Genomic DNA, 22,610 nt, shown 5'->3' with positions numbered 1-22,610 from the left:
GCTCGCGCCGGGGACCCCCAGCAGCCGGCGTGGGGACACGCGCCGCTCCTGCCCCACGGCCGCGGGTTGAAGCCCCCGCCGGCTCCAGCCACGGGCACCGGATCACGGAGCCCTTCAGGCTGCAGAAGACCTTGAAGACCAAGTCCAGCTGCCAACCTGCCAAGGCCACCCCTCAGCGTCCCGAAGTGCCACACGTGCGCTCTTAAAACCTCCAGGTGTGGTGACGCGGCCCCTTCCCTGGGCAGCCTGGTCCGGGGCTTGACAACCCTTCAGCAAGGCAGTATTTCCTCATCCGACCCAAACCTCCCGTGGGCAACTTGTCCTGTCACTTGTACCCCCCCCCCAGCCCCGTTGCAGGTGCTCGCAGCGGGTGACTGGGCGCCCCGGCCTGTTCCAGCACCCGCCAGGGCCAGGGCTGCCCACGGCCCGGGCTGAGCCCAGCAGCCGGCACCCGCTGCCCCGGCGCCAGGCCCGCCGCTGGCACGGAGGCCTCGCAGCGCCACACGCACGGGACAGAAAGGTGAAGCAGAGAGGTGGCTGAGAAAAGATTTAATGGGGAGTTAGGAGAGACTGCGGCCATGGGGCGCAGGGCTCAGCCAGGCAAGCATACTGACCTGCCACAACTTACACACGACCAGCCCCTTTTCTGTCTGTTCCTCTGTTCTTCCTCCCCTGCACATTGCCTGTCAGTTTGCACATTCCCACCCACTCCCTGTCACCATCCTGGACCCTCAGGTGTGCATCCTCATCAGTTCAAAGTCCCCTTGGCCTGCAGTTGCTTGATAGCTGTTCAATTACTGTGACTAACAAGGTTGGCTTCCTGTCTTTGCCTCCATTATTATTTGCCTGTCAGGCTTGTGTCTCTGTATACTTCATTGCTTCCCCCTTTTCCTTAGTACCCCATTTGAATAAACACACCTGCACTCCACATTTAGTGCGACCCATCAGTTTTGGTTCTTACCGCGGCCTCCCGTACAATTTGTCCGTCAGGTTTGTGTCTTTCTTTGTGTTCTTGTTTATGGCTTCCTCCTTTTTTTAATATCCCCCTTTTGTGTTGAGAAAGTCCTTGACCGGACACCTTAAAGAGGCAGACACTCCTCTTCCACATAGCCTTACAACTAGCGCACAATTGAAAAATATTATCATAACTGTGTTACAAAGGAATATGGAACAGAATATAGCAGAAAAAAAACAAAAAAAATTTCTTTATTTTACACTTATACAAATAAGAAACAATCCCCATAGCTGTACTTGAAATAAAATTAACAGTGTCAAACATGACAATCCTGACAGAATACATATCAATACTTTAAACCACAGAAATTGTATTACATATGCTCAGTAGCAATAGTACTGTGCAGGAATGAAGCTTTCTGTAAACGCTCTTTGTTTTATCTACATTTAGAACAATTGTGCTTTACCCTACACAAAGTAACAGTGCTCTTAAAAATAAATAATGTGCAATTTCAGAGTTATATCCTGAAATATGCTAATCTAGATCCCCATCTGAATCCTGGACATACCTCTCCCAGGAAAGTCACTGTAAAGAGTGCTCAGCACTTTGCTGGATCAAACACTAAAAAAGTTACTGAATGCACACCTGCTTTTCTTCAAATTGCAGTCAATTAGGTAAAAGGTGCTGACCTCAAGCACAGGTTGCTTATATTGTTTAACAAAAGAATTGTACAGTCTTTTTTACACATCAGATTGTGTAAACCAGCCAAGGTTTGAAAGGTTCAGTAGATCTTGTACCTGGAGAGTAGCTCAGAGCTGTGGGAGAAAACTGTCCCCAAAGCTGAAAACTTAACAATCAAATATATTTATCTATTATTTTTATGAAATATGAAGGACTCTCTGCTTCAGAAACATTAACATGTACATTAATAAACATTTTACAATAAAATTATTGAATGAAATCAAGTTGTTCAATGTAAAGCTGCCATAAGATTCAGAAAAATACACACTGCTGTCTTTCCCAGTTCTTATTTTTAACATACATTTAGGAACCATAGCCGTCAATTGATATGACTGATATGAGGATAAATTTGAGAAATGCTAAACTGATGGCCATTCCTCAGTTGTTCCTCACCAGGGCAGATATCATTACAATATCAGGGATCCTTTTTCTTTTTATGCAATCTACTTCACATTAGTTGTTGATAGTGTTGGATGATAAAAGTGGTAAGTATAATAAAGCCTGTTTATCTGACCTATGCCGTAGGCAGGACAGGAGGTATGAATGTACATAAAACAGCAGAAATCATCCAAGGCAGCTACGGAGGCTTGAGCTGTTGACTCCTGCCCAGTGAAGACCACGAGGTGAAATTTTTTCCACTATAAAATTCCTATACAGCAACTATGACTTTGGTGCTATGCCCCCAGTCACCCTTAGGGAAAAAGATGCGTTTTTTTAATTCAGGAGCTAGGGTGCCTCAATGGAAACGCACAAAGAGCCCCAGGGTAATACAGAGCCAGGAGGCAGAAAGGAAAGGTAAGTCAGGGTGTCTGCAGTAAGTCCACTGCTATAGCTTCCCAGCAGTGAGAGGGCTAACAACGAAGGCCATGTAGACTAACAGGAAAACCTCTGGGTATGTCCCACCTCAGATCACCCTAAAGTAACCAGCAACTCAAAACAGACATAAGCTTTAGGGCACACAGATACTACACAAGAGCAACAGAGTAAAATGACTCCTAGTGCTTGTGAAAACCTGTAGTGTCAAACACTACAACTGCTACTTGCCTCAGAGGATGGTTTAAAACCTACCACTCGCTACTACATCACAGTTCAGTTCAGAATAAGGCTGAGGCAGGTGAGGCGGTAGATGGGTTAGTGAGGAATCCTGACCATAAAAAGCCATGAGACCATGGCTCATGGTGCCAGTATGCAGTACTGAAAGCAGAAAGCCTGCAGGAGATGAGGTTAAGGCCCAGTTTTGAGAAGGTATTGCCAAACACTGTTGTCATGGAAGTAGGTGCTACTGTCATGTTTTATGCCAAAGGAAGTCAGACAAACCTTGCCCTGCATCACTCCGTTCTGTCAGATTTCACAATATGGTAAAAATTTGGACTCCATGGCTTGTGTACTAAAGCTAACTTCACTTGCAGAGAATCAAATGTGAAGCTTGCAAAAGAGGCTCAGGCAAATTTTTCTTCATCTGCTGACTTCTAAACACAAACTTTCTCATCTATTTTCCTATTTACATCTCATTATTTTAACTTTTTCAATTATACAAGTAATTTTTTTTGTTTACTACAGCAAAGAGTGTCTCTGTCTATTTTGCTCTGAGTGAAATAATCAATTGGTATATTAAAACCTTCCTTGAAGTGAAAAAAATCATCTGTCAGTTAACATTTTAGTCTACTTGAATTCCCTTTTTGTTGATGGCCTGACACTAAATGGATGAAAAGACATTCCCAGAAGAAAAGATAAAGCTAAACAAATGCTTCTCTGAGCTTCTGTGAGACTGGCAAATGTGAATTCTTTATCTCAACAGACATTCTGTTAATGTATATGAAATAAGTTTTAAAAGATCAACAGCAGCAAAACCCTGACAAAAAGAATAGGAATATGCCCACCTTTCATCAAGGAAATAACCTTGTATTAAACTGCAAGTTCACACAGCACACATATAACACCCTCTGGCTTAGCAACAATAAAATAAATATATACCAGTCTGTATTGCTGTTTAGTTCCTCGTGATTCCTTGGTTTCAGTGGTGATCATGTTAGGACCACACCCCACACCTTAGCATAAAGCCAAAGTAAACTGTACCGGGCAGGAGAGAGTGGTGAATAAGGGAAGACAGCAGTGTCTTAGATATAGCAGAATGACTTTCTATTTCTCATTAAGTTTTGGCAAAACTGTCTGCAAGGCAGTGATTTAGCTACTAAATTTGCATAATCACAGATGAAATACATGTGAACTTAAGAGGAAAAATTGGTAATAAATGGCACTTTGAGCTAGTAAATGTTTGAGTGCTGTGCTACATATGAAATTGCTTAAGTTAGTTCAGAATTCAATAGAAACACTAAATACCATATTCAGAGATGAGGACCTAACGTAGAGCTGAAAACAAAAATACCAATATATTGTATCTGCATGCTTCCTCCTTAGCCTAGCCTGGCAGGAAAATGATGGAACCATGGTAGTGCTGTTCTTCATTCACTTGCTCCAACAGCACTAGAACATACCATGTGCAGACAGGTTTTGTATCTTTGTATATGCTGCATTGACAGTCCACCCTCTCCTACCTTCCAGTAATTTCTTGTTCTCTTTTCTGAAAAAAGAGAGTGAAAGAATTCTTGGTTTCATGGATAAACAAGAATGATGCTTAGAGAAATCACTGTGAGACAATGCAGATCTGTTATTTCCGTCAATTACGCGTCAGCTGATACAAAAGAGGTATATTAGAGAGATATCATCCAACACCATTAGAAATTTAAGTTTTAAAAGAACTGTTTGATCTACAGTTATTTTATTTTCCATTTAATTGGCTAGGTCTTTTCTTTTTTTTCTTTTTCTTTTTCTTTAGATGTGTTCCAATGCCACCTGAGCTCTTTTAGACTTTGTGTTTTCCTTTCAATCAGGAATAAAAATTGTATCTATATGTATTTGAATGTATGAAAGTTTCTTTACTCCTGCAGATTTTTCTGAAGAATTAAATTCTATATGCAAAGTCAGTAAAGAAGTTTTGTTTTGAGATGCTTAATTCAAAGATTTAAATAACATAAAGAATATGTTCCCTTCAGCAGCAAAGAAACATCATACTAAATCTACACCATTTCTTCAAGGGAAGGAAAAAATGTGTGCAAGAGTAATCTTTGGTACCAAAAATAAGGGCACCTTCTTGTACGTCTTCAAATCTGAACTCTATAGAAAAAAAAAAAAATTCTTCAAAAATGCATCAAAATGATGTCTGAGTGGTTCCATGTAGTGGTATTAACAGTGGTAGCTAGAAAAATGATTGGGTCATTAAGGGTTGTGTGACAGCAGGACACAACACAATAATAATTGATGAAATATTTGATGTTTCCCTTCACCCTCCCACCCTTATGATTTTTTTTCCTAAGACAATTCCGTAAGATATACACTATTAATTACTCATAACATCCTCAAAATCCTTTAAGGGCTCCAACACTTAAAAGCAACAAAACCCAACGAACAGCAATAAGAAAAACAGCAACAAAAGCTGAGGTTATAATACAAGATCAGAAACGGTCCTCTGACTGAAGGCATTTACTGATTTGTTTGATCTTATGGACTTCACTTTCTCTACTCAATTGCATCATGACCTTTTCTGCCAAAGCCTGGTTTATTTGCTCAAGAAAATGTTCCATCCACTGGGGACTTCTGTGGGCTGTCAGACCACATTGGCAAGTCAGCAGTAAGCAGGCTGTATTTTTCTTCTTTAATTCATGATGAATGTGTCACTGGATCCTGTAAACACTACTGAGTATACATTCAAGCTTTGTTCTTAGTGAAAGTGGCACTTACTTGAACCCTTGCAGTCAAGATCTCTTGTTATATAGCACTTTACAGGTATAATAGCTGGTTATGTACTTCTAATAAAATTCCTTTTTCCGATGGCTTAGTGGGTATCGAAACATATCCTCACTGGGATCCCATTGCCATTCCACAACATCTTTATGATGAAGTGTGTGTTCTGTACTTCTTATTGTACTTTACATGTGCTTTATTGCTGTACGCATTTCCCTGTTGTTAGTTTAAGTGCTCCCCTGTTATGTAATACATACAACGTTTTAAACTCTAATGGCATCCTATGAGGACTGGCATTAGAAAAGTACCGATACTTCAGATCATCATAATAATGATACTTCACTGGCTTTCCATGTAAATCCTTTGGGAATGGCCAAAATCCATACAGGTGAATTTCATCACAAAATCTGGTGGCAAGTGTATACATAAGGAGACCAGTGCTGGGTCGTTTAATGTGAACCTTGTTTGTCAGCCAATAGCTGCAAAGAAAGAAAAAATACATTAAGAAACTCTCATACAACTTGATGCAAATAAATCCTGAAACTTAATTTTATCTATTATGCCATTCATTTTAACACTATAAAAAAGGAAAATTTCCTTCTTCCTTCTAAACTAAGGTAATAAATTATGTTTAAATACAGTAAAAATATGAACTGTTTTAACACACCTTTATTCCACCTAGAAGAAAAGTGAAACACACACAGTAGTGAAGAAAAGCTGGCCAACTAACGTTCTTAGATCAGGCTTTAACCCTAACAAGAAGTCACGATGCCTGCTAATGCTAGAAAACTGCAGTTAACCTCCTCAGCCAGATCACGGAACAGACTTCTGCCATAAACTTTGACCTCTTGCAGTATCCAATTCACCTCAAGTCAGCCCTGCACTGAATACTTGATTGGCCTAGTGATTACTTCACAGTTTGCTTGTCTAAAGAGAAAGTAAATATAAGTAATAAACACAACACATTAAGAATGTAATTTTCAGAAGTAAACAGAAGTGAAGATTTAATTACTTTGCTTGTGATTAAGTACTTAAAGCTTCCTGGTTGCTAACAGCAGTCTCCACACAAGCAAAATCTTACGTTAATAATTTTAGAAAGGTTTTGCTTTGTACTCAACAGTTCACAAATCCAACTGAAGCTATGGGACAGTTTTCCTGAATCAGTTGGGTTTAGAAGCTGCAGAGGTTTTTTTCAAAGAGGCAAATGGTGGATAGGTGCAGAAGGAACATGGGAACTGAATTCCAGCACATAGCTCACATTGGTACCTTCAAAATCTGCCAACAACATTGTTTTGCATAGTCATTCCTTAAAATCAAAATTTCATTAAAACGGTGTGAGCCTGTTACTGGTAAAACACTTCTGCCAAGCCTGATTCAACGGAAAGATTGTTAGTACTTTATAGAAATAAAAAGGGGTATTTAGAAACTTAAACCTAGTCATTCTACTGGTCAAACTGGGGGAAGAGGTGGCTGGCAAGTAAGGGAGGTAAGCAAATCATTACATAGCGTTACCACACAAACCCAAATCACTGCACTGTACTACTATATTCTTTGTCCGTGATAGTCTGTGAATTGTTTCTACCATAGCCTAGACATGAAGTCAAGGCAGGTAAGCCTCATCAGATCAGAGTTAGCCTTGTGTTAAACAGAGTTACAATAAAACCAGATTTCTTCAATGGCATTTAGTGGTGTACCAGAAGGAAAACCCCACCCCTCACTATGAGGCAGGATAGCAAACCCACGTCTTTTAAAACTTAAAACATCTTAAAAGCGTCAGATGCTGTGCAACATTAAACATGAGCATCCCATTGAAACTGGCCTTTTCAGTTTGTCTTGGTTTCAGCCGGGAGAGAGTCAATTTTCTTCTTAGTAGCTAGTGCTGTGTTGTGTTTTGGCTCGGATGTGAGAACAGTGTTGGTAGGACACTGATGTTTTAGTTGTTGCTGGGTGATGTTTATACTAAATCAAGGACTTTTCAGTTCCTTGGGCCCTGCCAGCAAGAGGGCTGGGGGGGCACAGAAAATTGGGAGGAGACGCAGCCAGGACAGGTGACACAAGCTAGCCAAAGAGGTATTCCATACCATATGACATCATGCTGAGTATATAAACTGGGGGAAGAAGGGGGAAGGGGGGAGACATTTGGCATTATAGCTTTTGTCTTCCCAAATAGCCATTATGCGTGATGGAGTCCTGTTCCCTGGGGATGGCTGAGCACCTGCCTGCCCATGGGAAGCGGTGAATGAATTCCTTGTTTTGCTTTGCTTGCATGCGCGGCTTTTGCTTTACCCTTTTTTCCCCACCTTTCCATTTTGTTATTGTTATTATTGTTAGTATATTATTATTGTTATTATTGTTGGTCTTTACCTCTTTATTCTGTTTAAATTATTAAATTGTTCTTATCTGAACCCTTGAGTTTTACATTCCTTTCCAATTCTCCTCCCCATCCCTCTGAATGAGGGGGAGTGGGCAACTGGCTGCGTGGTGCTGGGTTGCTGGCCAGGGTTAAACCATGACACAGTTTCACTCCTTGCCAAAACTACAGGGCCTAAAGGCTCATGTTTTTGAATCACAGATATATGCATGTGAAAGATTTTTTTTTTTTTTTTTTTGCATTGTACTCAGTTTCCTTTTTGAAAGCTGAAGGACTCTGCAAACAGGAAGGAGTTCTAGGCTGGGTGATTGCTTCTCCAAAGCCAACCAAGGGAATGACTCAGATTTTTGTTTGGCTGTAAAAATAGCATGGTAAAAAGCATATTTAAGAAGCAAATGCAATCAGGAATGGTTACATGTACAAATGGCAAACGTATTTCATATAACTTTTTCATTGTTTTCATAAACCTGAGTTTTCAGACAGAGGTTTCCGAGATAAGTTTCTAAGTAGTCTGCTTCCTACTCTGAGAAACTACAACATTTTAAAACAAGACAAGCCAAAGGAGAGACTCCAATTCCAGAAGATTTTTTAAAAAATGTTTGCTTATAAAGAAGTTACTGAAGAAACAAACCTGACCACTTTTAGTACTTCATAACATAGATACAGCGAAACAGATTAAACATGAAAGCTAATTTTTTTTTCTAGAAACTGGTATTTGTCTCTTCAAAAGTTGGTACTGGCTATAATCACACACAGTCAGTCATCTACATGAGCGTCTCTAGCCAAACAGCAACCAAACCTAATGCATCTGGTACTACAGGGACAGGACACAACTACCATCCCAGCTGAATTTTATCATTCCGGGGATAGGATGATCAAGGCACAGAGTGAAATGAATAGTAAATAAGCAGCTCTAAAATATCTGAAAAGGACACTACATCTTCTTACGTAAGAGTTTCTATAGAAGATTAAGTATGTAATGAACGAGCAAGATGTAATGAAGAGTCTCACAATTTCAGAACATAAACACAAATCTTTTCTTCTGCTTGTCATATTCAGATATCACACAAAACAGAAGTTTAACTGTTTGGTTTCTCTTAAAGATGAAAAAAATATCCAAATTCTGTACTCAAAATATAGTACTTGCTGTGCTTCCTATAAAATTTTTGCAACTTGGGATCAATTCTATTTCAGATGAAAAAACACAAGTAATGCAATGAATGAAACAGTTAAGACACATTCAGTGCTCCAGGCTGAAGCTTCCTGCAGACCATCTGATCTCTGCAAATCTCTGGCTCCTAGCCTCTGATTGAATTGATAGTCCTCTTTGTGTGGTGTAACAAGTCTTTGTGATTTGGGCTAAAACACATACATGATCTTCTTAATCACTCAAGTAGCTACTCTAATATGAAACTTAGCTAAGGCTGATTTTTAGATAGACTGATGCTGTAAATGTTGCAACCAATGACCATTTTTGCACCTGCTTTCAGTTTCTGAAGTTTTGTTATAGCTTCAGTTTTAAGCCTAAAGATACCATTCTTACCTGTTTGTCTGGGATGCGCTCATTTTCTGTCTAAGATTACAATGTGAGGGAAGCAACTTCACAGACATCTAAAAGGGAATCTCTGGTTTCTCATAACTAATCTCTAGATCTTCACCCATACCAATTCCTGATTTTCAGACTGGATAGAGAAGTAAGTTTAACTGACAAAGGAATAGGTGCATCTTGCCGTGTTAGAAAATGAAGTCTGCTACTTAATAAGCATGACTATTAAGCCCTTAAGTGGAAGGCTGTGGCCACACAGTGGACCAGTACAGTGCTTCAGTCACTTGTTCTCTTGGCAGCAGTGCTAAACCAACTCTTGTGGGGCCACGCTGCGAAACAGACCACTGGATTTACCCAATGTGCCAACATGTTAACACAATTCATTTCCGTAACGTTGGTAACTTGAAGTTGCGTGGCTTGAAATCTCACTTCATATTACTTTTAATTACATGACTGATGGTAACTTAGTGAAGACACTGGTAATATATTACCTTCAGCTTAATACTCAGAAGGCAAAAATCCTCCAGTGGTAAGGAAAAAATTCAGCATCACTAAACATGAAAAAAAAGCATGCAAAAACAGAGTATGTTGAACTATCTGAAATGAAAGGAAGGCCAGTACAGTACTTAGTTAATGTAGACAGGTTCATGTATGCAATTTTTATAAAATTACATTTAATTCTCAGGTTTGTAACAGGTAACCAAAACCAGCACAATGCACTGTAAGACTAAAAGACACCCTGCTGATAGCAAGGGGCCACTAAAACTCTCTCTTTCATGAAAAGAAGGTATGCTCAAGCAGGTACTGGTTCTTCTAATGATGCCCTTCTGCTGCTACTCCTTTCTTCTGATATCATCCTGTCTATTTTCACGTCAGCTCCTCATCCCAAATCCAAGCATTTTTGTCCCCAAAACCTTTTTACCTGCCTCAGACATATTATGTAGTAAGTCATGGCCACACACCTTAGACCTTCTCTTTCAGCCAGTCCAATATAGATCTCTTTTCCACAATCCTTTCTTTTTTTACTGGGCGTACACACTTCAAAGATATTTCACGTGATTTTAGAATTTGGAACAGTGCATGTTTCACCGTAAGTTACATATAAAAGTGAAAATAATCAAAGACATATTTCAGTATTTCTGTTAAGACTGGAGATAAGTACTGTTCATAATGGATTTGTGCCAGTGTTATTTTAATACTTTTTGATGTTTTAGGCATAAAGAAAATGGTTTTTTCCTTCCTTTTTAATGGTATTATCTTACTGAAATGTAAGGCTTACAGGTAGTTCCACAGCATAAGTAAAAAGACTTGAATGTTTTAATATTCTGTATGTATAAATGCAATCGTCTTTATTTTTACCAAGATAATAATAAAAACTAGGGTAAAAGAGAAAGACTTCTTTGTTAGATAAAATAATTTTATTTTAAATTGAGACATGGGTATAAAAGCTATACAACTCAGTGGTGAGTTTTATGAGAATCACAGGATCATTCAAGTTTAAAGGGACATCAGCAGATCTGTAGCCCAACCTCCTTCTCAGAGCAGGTTCCCTCAGCCACTGCTGACAGGGCCCACACTGCAACCCAGCTACCTCTGCAGCCCCCAGATCAACTTGCTGCAGCTGGCCATGATCCTTCCTGTACTGGGGGGGCCAAAACAGGGCACAGTACTCCAGATGTGGTCTAACAACTGCTGAGTAAAGGGGGTGGCAGGACTGGTGCGGAAATCACTTTCCTCACGTGACCGGCTATGCTTTTGTCAATACAGCCCCAGATATTTTTGGCCTTTTGCTACCAAGGAGCACTGATGGCTTGTGCTTTTGCTGCCTGCCAAGATGCCCAGGTTCCATCCAACAGAGCTGACCCCAGCTCCTTAGTCAGCCCCCAGCCTGCACTGCTGCAAGGGTCAACCCTTTCCAGGTGTGGGACTCCACATGTGTCCTTGCTGAATTACATCAGGCTTCTGTTGGCCTATGCATCCACCCAATCATCCAGCTAGACTATGACCCCTCTAGTTGTCCAGTCATCCAGATGACAACATCCCAACCTGGATACAAGAATACTGTAGGAGACAGTGCTGAAAGCCTTGCTACCGCTGAGGTGTATGCCACCCTGTGCTCTCTCCTCACAAAGTGTTAGGATGTTTATAAAATGCTCAGTTATTTTACCAGCTAAACTTAGTAGAAGTGTACAACTGTCTCTTCACAAAGCAAGTCCATTTTAAAAGAAGCTTATCTTTGGCAGGTAAAATCGTGTTCTGTTCCTATTCACACCGACAACAGATTCTAATTGCTACTGTTAGAAACAAAGATTGTAACATTTTCTGGTGGAAGCTAATTTTTGTACCACTACAAGCAAGCTAAAACCCATGGCGTCTTTGTAAAATATTTCAGTTTCCTACTATCTAGGAGAAAAACTGGTTTGAAAACTATCATCAGTAGCCACTAGTAGTTCTCCACCAACAGAAAGCTGCACATACCACAGGTGGAAAGTAGAGAGTAAGAGTGAAAATACAAAATAAGCCTGACTGATTTGAGATGGGGGAAGATACAATCTAACGATCAGGAAGTCTAAGTTATGCAGAAAATTGCCTGCAAAGGCTGGCAAAAACTCTTCAGAGATGCATGTGGAGGTTAGAACTGTTTGCAAACTGCAAATGAGTCAACAGGGCAAACTACAGATACCTTTATTGTAACATGTTTCTAATCTGAGGTATTTGCATGCAAGTTCTTGACATCCCAGGAGCTGCAAGAAGGCTTTCCACTCCAAGTAAATTGATGGAGAAACTGGAAAAGTTCTTTGCCAGGAACCTCCAGTCCCACACTTGCTGTACCTCCATCAGAATCAATGGCATGACATTGGGAGACTAAGAATTAAAGAGTTTGTTTCTGTTGATGGCAACTAACTCTCAGTCTACTTGAGCTTTCTACATATACATCTAAGTATATTTCTGGTGGGATTTTTTAACATTTTATTGTGTCCTTCAGTCCCCACAGGTGTTCATCTTTTCTTAACATCTCCTGACCTCAAACTATTTAAGTCAACCTTGCATGAAAGAAATCTGAAATAAAGTGAAACCGAATGAAGAACAGAGTGTGAGCAGAATATAATATAAAACATTCCTTCTTCCATCAGGAGTAACCTTCTAGCAAAACGACTGCTCCCAGTCACTAATAAAACACTTCAATAGTTACAACAGATTCTTTCAGGGTTCTGAAACAGTTACAATGCAGTACAAGTTATGAATCAGGTGTACTGTACATTGGTCTTAAGGCTACTATCAGCAGTAAATTGATGTGATTTGTAAAGATCTAGAAAAATTAAAGAAACTAAGAAGGTATTTTTCTACTCATACTCCTATCCTTCAATACTTGAAAACTGTACAAAAAGCAATTAAAGATGTAAAAGTCTGCTCTGATGAATATGAGATATACCAACTTTTTTGCATCCACAATCACTGTTAAAAGATTGCTTTGATATTTACATTTGTCTTACTGTTTACAAAACCTCAGTATTTTGGCCTTTAAAAAATACTGAACCTGTTCCTCCCAGGTCAAAATATCACCTATGGTTTAACCTACAATCAAAATAACAAGACTTTCACCTATATCTAGCAGGAAACCTTTACATTTATAAAATTTGAATGTACTATCAACATGATTGCAGAAGAAATGTTAATTGAATAGAAAGTTGCTACCAGATAATGACTTCTTGCAGCTGAACTGACAAAAATTAAATTAAAATAAACATATAAAAACATAGACATCTGTTTTTAAAATAGTTGATGTTAAAATGATCTTCTGACAGGACTCTATTACAATGACTAATGCAACAATGGATGCTGATCATTATTACATTAAATGGATACTGGGGAATTCCAGTGACAGTCATCTGCTCTGCTACTGTGGAATAGATGACTTCTCACCAGATTAAAACAGAGATGTGCTTTCCCAAGGCTGTACTCAAAATCTTATGTGTCGTCTCAGACAAGGAAAACCTTCTATGATGAGCTACATTAAAATATCAGATAATTTAGCATACCTAACTTCTTTATTTGCTGTATCTACAAATTCCATAGAATTTCCAAGTATAAATGAGATTAGAATCTGGTTGTGTATATTTCAATGGAGTTTTAACTCACATCTCTTCAACAGGCCTGACTCTGAAGAAACATTTAAGTTATAATCCTGAACAGCTCCAGAAGATTATATACCAAGAACTGAGTGGCAAGCTGATCTCAAAGTAAACCCACTCATACACATTTGCCAGTCACTGAAAATCTGTTCCTTCAACAGCTATTACAAGGCAAGAGTATTTTTTGAAAGAGCTTTCTGTTAAATCCTATATGGTATTTGAAAGGTTGAAGTATTAGCATTAATAAGAAGATAGGGGGAAAAGATTATGAGAACAAAGACAAAACATTTCAGTGTTACTCAAGAGTGTGTCAGTGGGAGAAGCTAGAGGATGTATACTGTCTTGACTACATTCAAAAAAATACAGGATAAGACACAGAGTAAAGCAACATTGGCTATCAGAAGAATGAAGTACCTTCTGTATGAGGACAGAGTAAATTCATAGCTTGCAAAAGACAACTAAGAGCGTGTATGCCAGAAAGCTCCAAAATTATGTAGTGTGTAAAGAAAGCAAACAGGGACTTAATAACTACTTTAACAGAAGCACTGTAACATAAAAACTATGGACCTATTGGAGTTACTCAGTGGCAGGTCTAAAATAAACAGATGAAAGTACTTTATTATACAACACACCATTGAACAGTGGAACTACTTGCAACAGGAGGTTTACGATGACAACAGCCAACTGAATAAAAAGATACAAATTGTTGAAGTTCACAAACACAGCGGTGCAGATGAAGCTCCTTCTCTTGGGTTTGATAAGCAGCTGGCCATGGGAGCACATATCACAGGGTAAACACTTGACATTTCCTCTGTTTCTAACTTTTCTTCTAAGCCTCTGTGCTGGTACCTGGCACACATAAGACCACAGCCTAGACAGGAATCTACTTAAACTAGCCACTTCCACCTTCTGAGTCAGCATCTGCTTTCTCAAGAAGGTGTTAGCTCAAATACCTTACTCAAACTCAGAGAGAATAAAGAATTTGCTTGTGCTTTTGTGTCTTCAGTGGGATTAATCACATTAACGATATGAACAACCCTTCAACTGGCCCCCTCAATTTATGTAAATGTATTAATTAAACATGCAATACTCATCCTTTTCTTACTGAGATATGCCTTGGGCAGGAGGCTGCACAAGGAATCTAGAGTGTGAAAGTATTAAAGAAGGAACAATAACAGAGTGTGACAGCCAGCACAGAAACACTGTTGAGTATTTGCACTAAGATCTACTTCACAGTTTTCAATGTACAATATTTTGAAATGGCATACACAAAATCCATTGACTTAAAAGGAATAATGTACTTTACGAAGAGCTGAAACTCCTCAAAATTGTCATTTGCTTTTTAGCAAACTTAATTCACTACTTCAGTGTTAAGGGTTGTGGGTTTTTTTGTTTGTTTGGGGTTTCCTTCCTTTACCCTGTAAATTACACCGTCAAGTAAATTCAAATGCTTGCTTAAAAAGCACATTTCAAGGACCACTCAAAGAGACTGGACTCTGCCTGGCAATCTTCCTTAGAAAGAGAAAGAAAAGATCAGTGATACCAGCGGTGAACAGAGTCACGTTACATACCTTGCACTACCACAGCTAAATCAAAGCATGGCCAGCAGGCTGTAATTCAGTGTCAGTGCTACCACAGAGAATTTTAACCAGTGTAAGCACAGTCCTTACCGGCTATGGCAAAATAATTTAGAATATGTTATAGCTCACTTTCGCCTATCTTAAAATAAAACGGTTCAGTTTCCCTGCTGTAGGAGACTATTCTGCTTTGCACCATTGCTCTAGCATGATCTGCTCCAAAAGCTGCTTTAATAAACTTTTGGAAAATCACCTCAATAGGAAGAAGATCTGCTAAAGATAAAGAAGTATCAAAATATAGCATAACATTGCCCTTCTATTAACAGCGAATTAGGAAACACAACTTGCTAAAGTTAAGACCAGCTAAGCCTATGAACTCTTTTTTCATACATAAAGATTTTGAAGCAAGGAAGCAAGGAGATGGATTGGAGGAAGATAGAAATCACCATCAGATTGGAAATGGCACAAGAATATTTTATGGGTTTTAACTACCTTTGCCTTCACAACTGATTTTCTATTCAGTAAAATAAGACAACCTACCAAACTCTTTCACACACAGAAACATATGTACAGGTGGGAGAAATAAGGCAAAAGAGAGAGTGAAAGTATGGAAAAATGACAGACAAAAGAAAATGTGTAGTGTATAGAAAAAACGGCATTTCCTAACTGCAAAATGAGAAGACAAGTCATAGAAGACAGGTATTTTACTTCACTGAGATGTTCAGTTTCAAGATGCAAGCTAAACTTGTATTTTGACTCACAATCATGCTGTGCCTGTTTTTGAAGCAGAACTCTGTCCCTCTGCTAATGGAAAAGCTCTGCCCCGAGCAGTGATAATTGCTGGGAAACCATCCTATCCTCTCCGTTCATCTTCTGGGGCTCCTTTCCCTTTCAAAGGTGGCATGAGACAGCACGGCAGCTCCCTGCTGCTGGCACATTTCATGGACGGAGTGGCTGATCCAGACCAACTGTGATGGCAGGCTGGTTTCCTAAGCAGAAATTTGGTCTGTGGCATCAGCAGGGTTGATACCAGAGGTCAGACTCCAGCTGAAGGGTGGAGACACAAGCCTACACTGGGACCTCACCTACTACTGCTGGAGCTAAACCTGAGAAATCAGAACCCAAGAGTGTCTGATCTCACCTGGCCCACAGGGGCAGTATTAACAGGCAGAGGCCGGGCAGGGATAAATAAGCAGTCTGCTTTCTACCAGCCATATTTGTTCCTGAAAGAGCCTTTATTTATGTCTTAGAGTAGCTATTCAAGCCTCTGAAAGGCTACTGAAGTAGGCTCTTGACAGTAAACCTTCATAATGGCTTCAGTCAGCAAAGATACACAGCCATAAAATAAATTTGACTCAAGTCCTGCATAGTAACAACAAATCCTCTAATAAATAGAAAATGATAATTTTCCCACTGCATGACTATTAAATATCTATTATATGATGCAAATTGTACAGATTAACTTCTGTTATATCTGAAATATAAGTAATTTTGAATTTTAGTTTCAGTTGAAAAAATACACACCCATGTAATTGGAATAATATGTAAAACAACATAACTACATGTTCATGTTAATCTTGAACTTACATGCTTTGTCAAGCACCTAGGCACTGCATCTACGCATTTCTTTAAACACCTTCAGGGATGGTGATCCCACCACTTCCCTGAGCAGCCTGTTCCACTGCTTCACCATCCTTTCAGTAAAGAATTTTTTCCTAATATCCAATCTACACCTCCCTTGGCATAACTCGAGGCTGTTTCCTCTCATCCTGCTGTTTGTTAACTGGGAGAAGAGACCAATCCCCACCTGCCTGCAGCCTCCTCTCAGGTCGTTGTGGAAATCAGTAAGGTCTCCCCTGAGTATCCTCCAGACTAAACAACCCCAGTTCCCTCAGCTGCTCCTCTTAAGACCTGTGCTCCAGACCCTTCACCAGCTTTGCTGCCCTTCTCTGGACATGCTGCAGCACCTCTACGTCCCTCTTGATGTGAGGAGCCCAAAACTGAGCACAGGATTCGAGGTGTGGCTTCACCAGGGCCACGTACAGGCTATCACTTCCCTGGTCCTGCTGGCCACATTATTTCAGATATGAGCCAGGATGCTACTGGCCTTCTTGGCCACCTGGGCACACTGCGGGCTCATGTTCAGCCGGCTGTCAACAAACACTCCCAGGTCCTTTTCTGCTCCTTGTCCCTGTCTTCCAGCTCAGGGGGCTGAGTACCCAGAGGGAAGCTGGTTTTGTTATTAAAGACAGAGGCAAAGGAAGCATGAAGTACCTCAGCCTTTTCCTCACCCTTTGTGGTAATGTTCCTCACTGCATCCAATAAAGGTTGACTATTATCCTTGGTCCTCCTTCTGTTTCTTATGCATTTTTAAAAACATATTTTATTATCTTTTATGTCAGTGGCAGCCTGAGTTCTAGCTTGACTTTCGTCTCTCTAATCTTCGCCCTGCATAACCTTGTGACATCCTTGTGGTCCTTCAGAGCTGCCAGTCCCTTCTTCCAAAGGTGGGAAACACTCCTTTTTATCCTGAGTTCCAGCCAAAGCTCTCTGTTCAGCCAGGCCAGTCTTGTCTCCCACTGGCTCATCTTTTGACACATGGGGACTGCCTGCTTCTGCACCTTTAACACTGCCTTCTTGAAGAATGTCCAGCCTTCCTGGACCTTTGGCCCTTCAGAAGTGTCTCCCAAGCCACTGTCAATCAGGCTCTTAAACAGGCCAAAGTCGGCCCTCCAGAAGTCCAAGGCAGCAGTTCTGCTGACACTCCTCCTTACTTCTCTGAGATCACTTTGTGATTGCTATGCCCAAGATATCCTCCAGCCACCACATCACCCAGAAGCCTTTCCCTGTTTGCAAACATCAGGTGTAAACATCGGGGCTGGTTATCTTCCACACACTCCAGAAACCTCCTAAACTGTTTCCTCTCTGCTGTGTTGTATTTCTAGCGGACATCTGGTAGGTTGATGTCCCCCACAAGAACAAGGGCTAGCAATCTTGAGACTTCTCCCAGCTGCTTGTAAATGTATTTCTGTGACAGAAAAAATCCTAACTAATTTTCTCTCTTTTCAAAGCAATGCAAATGCTGTCATGTTCAGTAAAAAAAGAAAGAAAAAATATACGAGGAATAAGAAGAAAACAGTGATCCCACTATGTATATTAAGGAACTAGAAACACAGTAATGGAATTCCCTACTTGAACTGTTAAATTCTGTCTTTGTCACTTCAGAAAACCCTGGAAGAAGTTATCTGCTCCCCAGAACATCTATTACAGAGGTATGTATTCTTGAGATGCCATTTTCTAACACCTTACATCAGCTGTTAACTCCACCCTAAAAATGAGAAAAAGACACAACTATGGGACATTCTGCTGTGGAGTATATTCTGTGTTTCTTGACTAGGGGGTTATGTATAAAGATGATCCCAGGATAAGGACTATGCCCTGTACCATGGAGCATTTCATTAATGGCACTGGTACTGAAACTGACATCGAAAAATGTAGCCTAAAATGTACCTTGTGAACTTAAGAATATGTTCAGCATGTTCTTTGCTCGGTTGATGGATAAACAGGTTAAAACTGCTTTCAGCTTGTGCCCCACTTCCCTTGACAGCTGAAGTCAATAATGTCTAACATCAGCTCTGGATAGATACAGTAAAACAACATGTTCGATGCTATTACTCATTAGACTAACTTCAATTATACAGAAGAAAATCTGACCCCTTTTGATTTATTCAGTGCAATCTGAAGTCTCCCTTTTAGAGATTATTATATAAAATGTCCATTAAAGGCCCTTAAATTTGGTCAATGCAATGAACTAGAGCAGATTAATCAGATATAAAAGCTATTGATTTTACCATAATAAATCCCACAGCAGTCACTGAATTAACCAACTATAAGAACCAGACATCATACAAATAAAAGTAAACTACTTCAGTAGAGTAAGCGGGCAGAAGTTACTCCTTAGGATAAAGATTACATAAAATCTTTAACAGTTAAAAAGCATTCACTGAAGCATTTGCAAGCATGTGTTGAAGAACCTGACTGAACAGAAGCAATTTGCTGCATCACAACTTAATGTGGAGCTCAAAAGTGAGAGATTGCCTTACAAAGGCTATTAAGTATGAAAAGCACGCCCTGCCACACCAAGGACCAGCACCTTTAAAGAATGACTATTGCTCACTTTTCACATCCCATTAAGCCCTAGCTTCAGTGCAAACAACGCCAACCAAAATGCCAATTAGTAGCAATGAAATGTGTTTGGAGTTCTGCCAAGCCCACCAACTGGTTTCACAAGGACACACGACATGCAACACACCAAGAAAAAAAACTGCTTTCGGTCAGTGCTGCATTTGGTCAGAAACAAATATATGATCCTTATGCGAGAAGCTGCAGATCCCACTACTGATTTTACAAGCAGTAACTTCCTAACAGAAATTACTGTGGTTTTCAAGTAAAGAGATTAATGGCTGTTTTTTCTCCAGAAAGATTTCCTGTCTTTAGCTTGCTTGCCTCCAAGATTTGCTGATATGACAGCCTTCTGCATCAATTTCTCCCTTCTACTACATATTTCAGAAAGGACTACAGAGAAATATGACAAAAGGCTTTGCTAGGATTGGCTAGTATTTGCCAAAAAATTTAGAGATGTGTCCTCTCCATTGTGTAACTTATTTTATTTCTGTGAGTTTTATGCACTTTAAAATGTATCAATAGAGGCATACAGCAGGTAGCTGACCACCATTATAAAGAAAAGAGGAATTATGACAATCCCAAAATAAATCAGCTAGCCAGTTCACTAAATTGTAAAATTACAATAAAGAAATAATAAAAGAAAAAAGGTTGTGTGAATGCATATTAAAAATTATTTTTAAAGGAAAAGAAATACTTGTCACTTCCTTGATTAAAGCCTTTAAGCAAAAACTGAACTGTCTTACCATTACTTATTATGCTAAAAGTCATGGTACATTGCCAGTGGCTTTACTAAGTTACCATCAGCCATGTAATTAACAGTAATTTGAAGTGAGATCTTCAGTCTAAATTCAAGCTACTCAACTTCAAGTCATCAATGTTATAGAAATGAAGTATGTTTACACATTGGCACATTTCCCAGATATTTTGTGCCCGGAACTTGCTTTGCATGTTACAAACAAGTTTATAGAAATTGAAAACAAAACCAGAAAGACAGATTTCCTCTTCTCTTTGATCTGTTTCAGAGGATAATCATCATACCAAAATAACAACAATGGCTTAGCAATCCCACCAGGAGTTCTCAGGCAAATTTTGCACTCTACAACAGCCCTTCTGCATTACCCTCGTCATTGACGAGCCTACTGTTCTCTGAATGGATTCAGTAGAAAAAGGACAGATGTTCGCTACTAACAACTTCAGAGAGCTCAGATTTCCAAATGCATGAGCCAAATCTTTCTCTACTCAAATCCTCTCAAACCCATCCTTCTCACTCCCCAGAATTCGTTCAGTTCACCTTCTAATTGACTCCACAGCCAGCCAGCATCTTTTGTGTGGATCTATTCCCATTGTGAAAAGTCCCTGGGGACTCAGAGACACCCACAAACTACTGAAAATCAATTCCTGTATGAAAACCCATGACAACCCCCTTGCAGGTAACAGAAATCCCAAGTGCCATCAGCAGTCTGCAGGTTAAGCCCTGCATCTGTTTCCAGTGCCAGCTTACAGCAGTCCCCTACAGCTGGCCACACTGCACCATCTCCTTGGCACAGTCTCTACAGCACAGCGCACAGCTACACTTGTGAGATTTCATCCAGCCATGCAGCTTCCCAGCTCGTGCAGGCATGCGTACCTCACTGTTCAGAGAGAACACACTGCTGCACTGAGGGAGGGGTTCCCTCCTTGATCCTGTCTTTGTCAGCCCTCAGGATTTTGCTTTAGTGATTTTAAAATGACTGCTAGCTCTTGAAAGGAAGAGAAAAAGAAACACACTATTTTCTGAAAGCTTTTTGTCATCGAGAGCTATAGTCTGTAGCCTCACTTCTCACTGTTGCATCTTCTTCTATACTCTAATCTTACAGATTAAAGGTGAGAAAGGAATGTTCATGACAAACATGAGTTTTTCAAACAGTTTGCAAAGCCCACAAGATAGATCATACATTATAGGAGCAGCCTGGAACAAACTGGATACTGCCCTCTTAGCCCTCCTGTACGTTACATTTCACCTGAAGCTAAAGATTTTGATAGAAGCATAAGTTGTGCCACCTGTTGGTTTCAATATGACTAATACACACATTACCTCCTCTCTGCCAACACTTCTGGTGAGTATGCCCACATTTATACTGAAAAATAAAACATAAAATAACCCTCACGAGCTTTCAAAATGTTCTGACACCAGCAGCTGCACTTGTTCTCAGAAGGGTCTTATGTCAGATCCTTTCATAGGTCGTCCTTGCTTGCAACTTGTAAAAGAAAATGATGTCTCATTCTGGTTGGAAATTCTCCTATATCCCACTGTTTGCCAATTACAGTACAACTATGTTTAAAATGAAGCGGCAAGTTCTAGCAATAACTTTTTCTAAGTCAACCTTCTTTGACTAATTTACTAAAAATATGCTTCAAAAATGCAAATGATTACTCTTGTTCCCACTAAATACAGAATGAAAAATGTAAATAAGCTGCTTCCACAGCGCTCATGAGGTATATCAACTATTCTTTCAATACAGAAATATTGTTTAAAAAAAGGTTGAAGTAAAAGTAATGACTTTTTACACTTTAGAAGTAGTGGTTATTTTCTTAATTTTTCCTGTGGCTCATTAGTTCACTTGTTGAAAACTGAAGGAAAAATCTCAAAAAAGGACTTAAATACAGCAATCTCACTTTATTAAAATCACAATGTGAATCCATACACAACATTAATCTCCCACACATGTATAGACATGCCCTTGAGCCTATACATGAGCGTAAGAACAGCAGGACACCTAAGAACAGGATTCACAGGAGAATCTCTGCTCAAAGAGATGTATAAAACAGAATGCACAGAAGGGCAGAGATTTCAGACTAGCCTGGTAAGGAAATGAGGACTGGTGAGAGATTTAAATGTCATTCCATCCAAAATGCAGACACCTAGCAGCTAACTCAGCTATGGTACCCCTTCCAGCATCACAGAGGCAGAATCCAGACCCATTGCCTGATGAATCAGTTGTTTTCTTTCAAAACATGTTCTGTGCTTAAAACATCACCAGGTATGACAGCACTGACCTAACCACAAGGCCTCTTTTATCTTGCAAGTATCTGAAATACAGTAATGCTCACCCCTTTTCCTGCCTTCTAACTCAAGTCTCTTAATTCTCTGATGCAAACTGGAACAGGCTAGTAGGCTCTCCTTAGTCTCTGAAAAGCTTGTACTCGGCTGATGTAGCGAATACTCACAAAAATTCCTTCCCTCTCACATGGTGGGATGACACTGGCCAGCAGCTGAGCACCCACAAAGCTGCGCTCTCAGTCCTTGCTCCCTCTTGGGTGG

At 39.9% G+C, this 22,610-nt stretch overlaps 1 protein-coding gene across 1 annotated transcript in view; it reads right to left on the bottom strand.

Annotated features, from left to right (window-relative positions):
- Positions 1 to 1,178: 1,178 nt before the first annotated feature.
- The window catches only part of ST8SIA4 (ST8 alpha-N-acetyl-neuraminide alpha-2,8-sialyltransferase 4), a 58,562-nt gene continuing 37,130 nt past the window's right edge, over positions 1,179 to 22,610 (bottom strand). Inside the window, exon 5 of the mRNA XM_037373548.1 lies at positions 1,179 to 5,976. Coding sequence (XP_037229445.1) covers positions 5,694 to 5,976 — 283 coding nt within the window. The 3' untranslated portion in view covers positions 1,179 to 5,693. The remainder of the gene's footprint in view (positions 5,977 to 22,610) is intronic.

Source organism: Falco rusticolus, chromosome Z (genome assembly GCF_015220075.1).
Source record: "Falco rusticolus isolate bFalRus1 chromosome Z, bFalRus1.pri, whole genome shotgun sequence".
Classification (NCBI taxonomy): Eukaryota; Metazoa; Chordata; class Aves; order Falconiformes; family Falconidae; genus Falco; species Falco rusticolus.
This window is presented reverse-complemented; position numbering and strand designations above follow the sequence as displayed.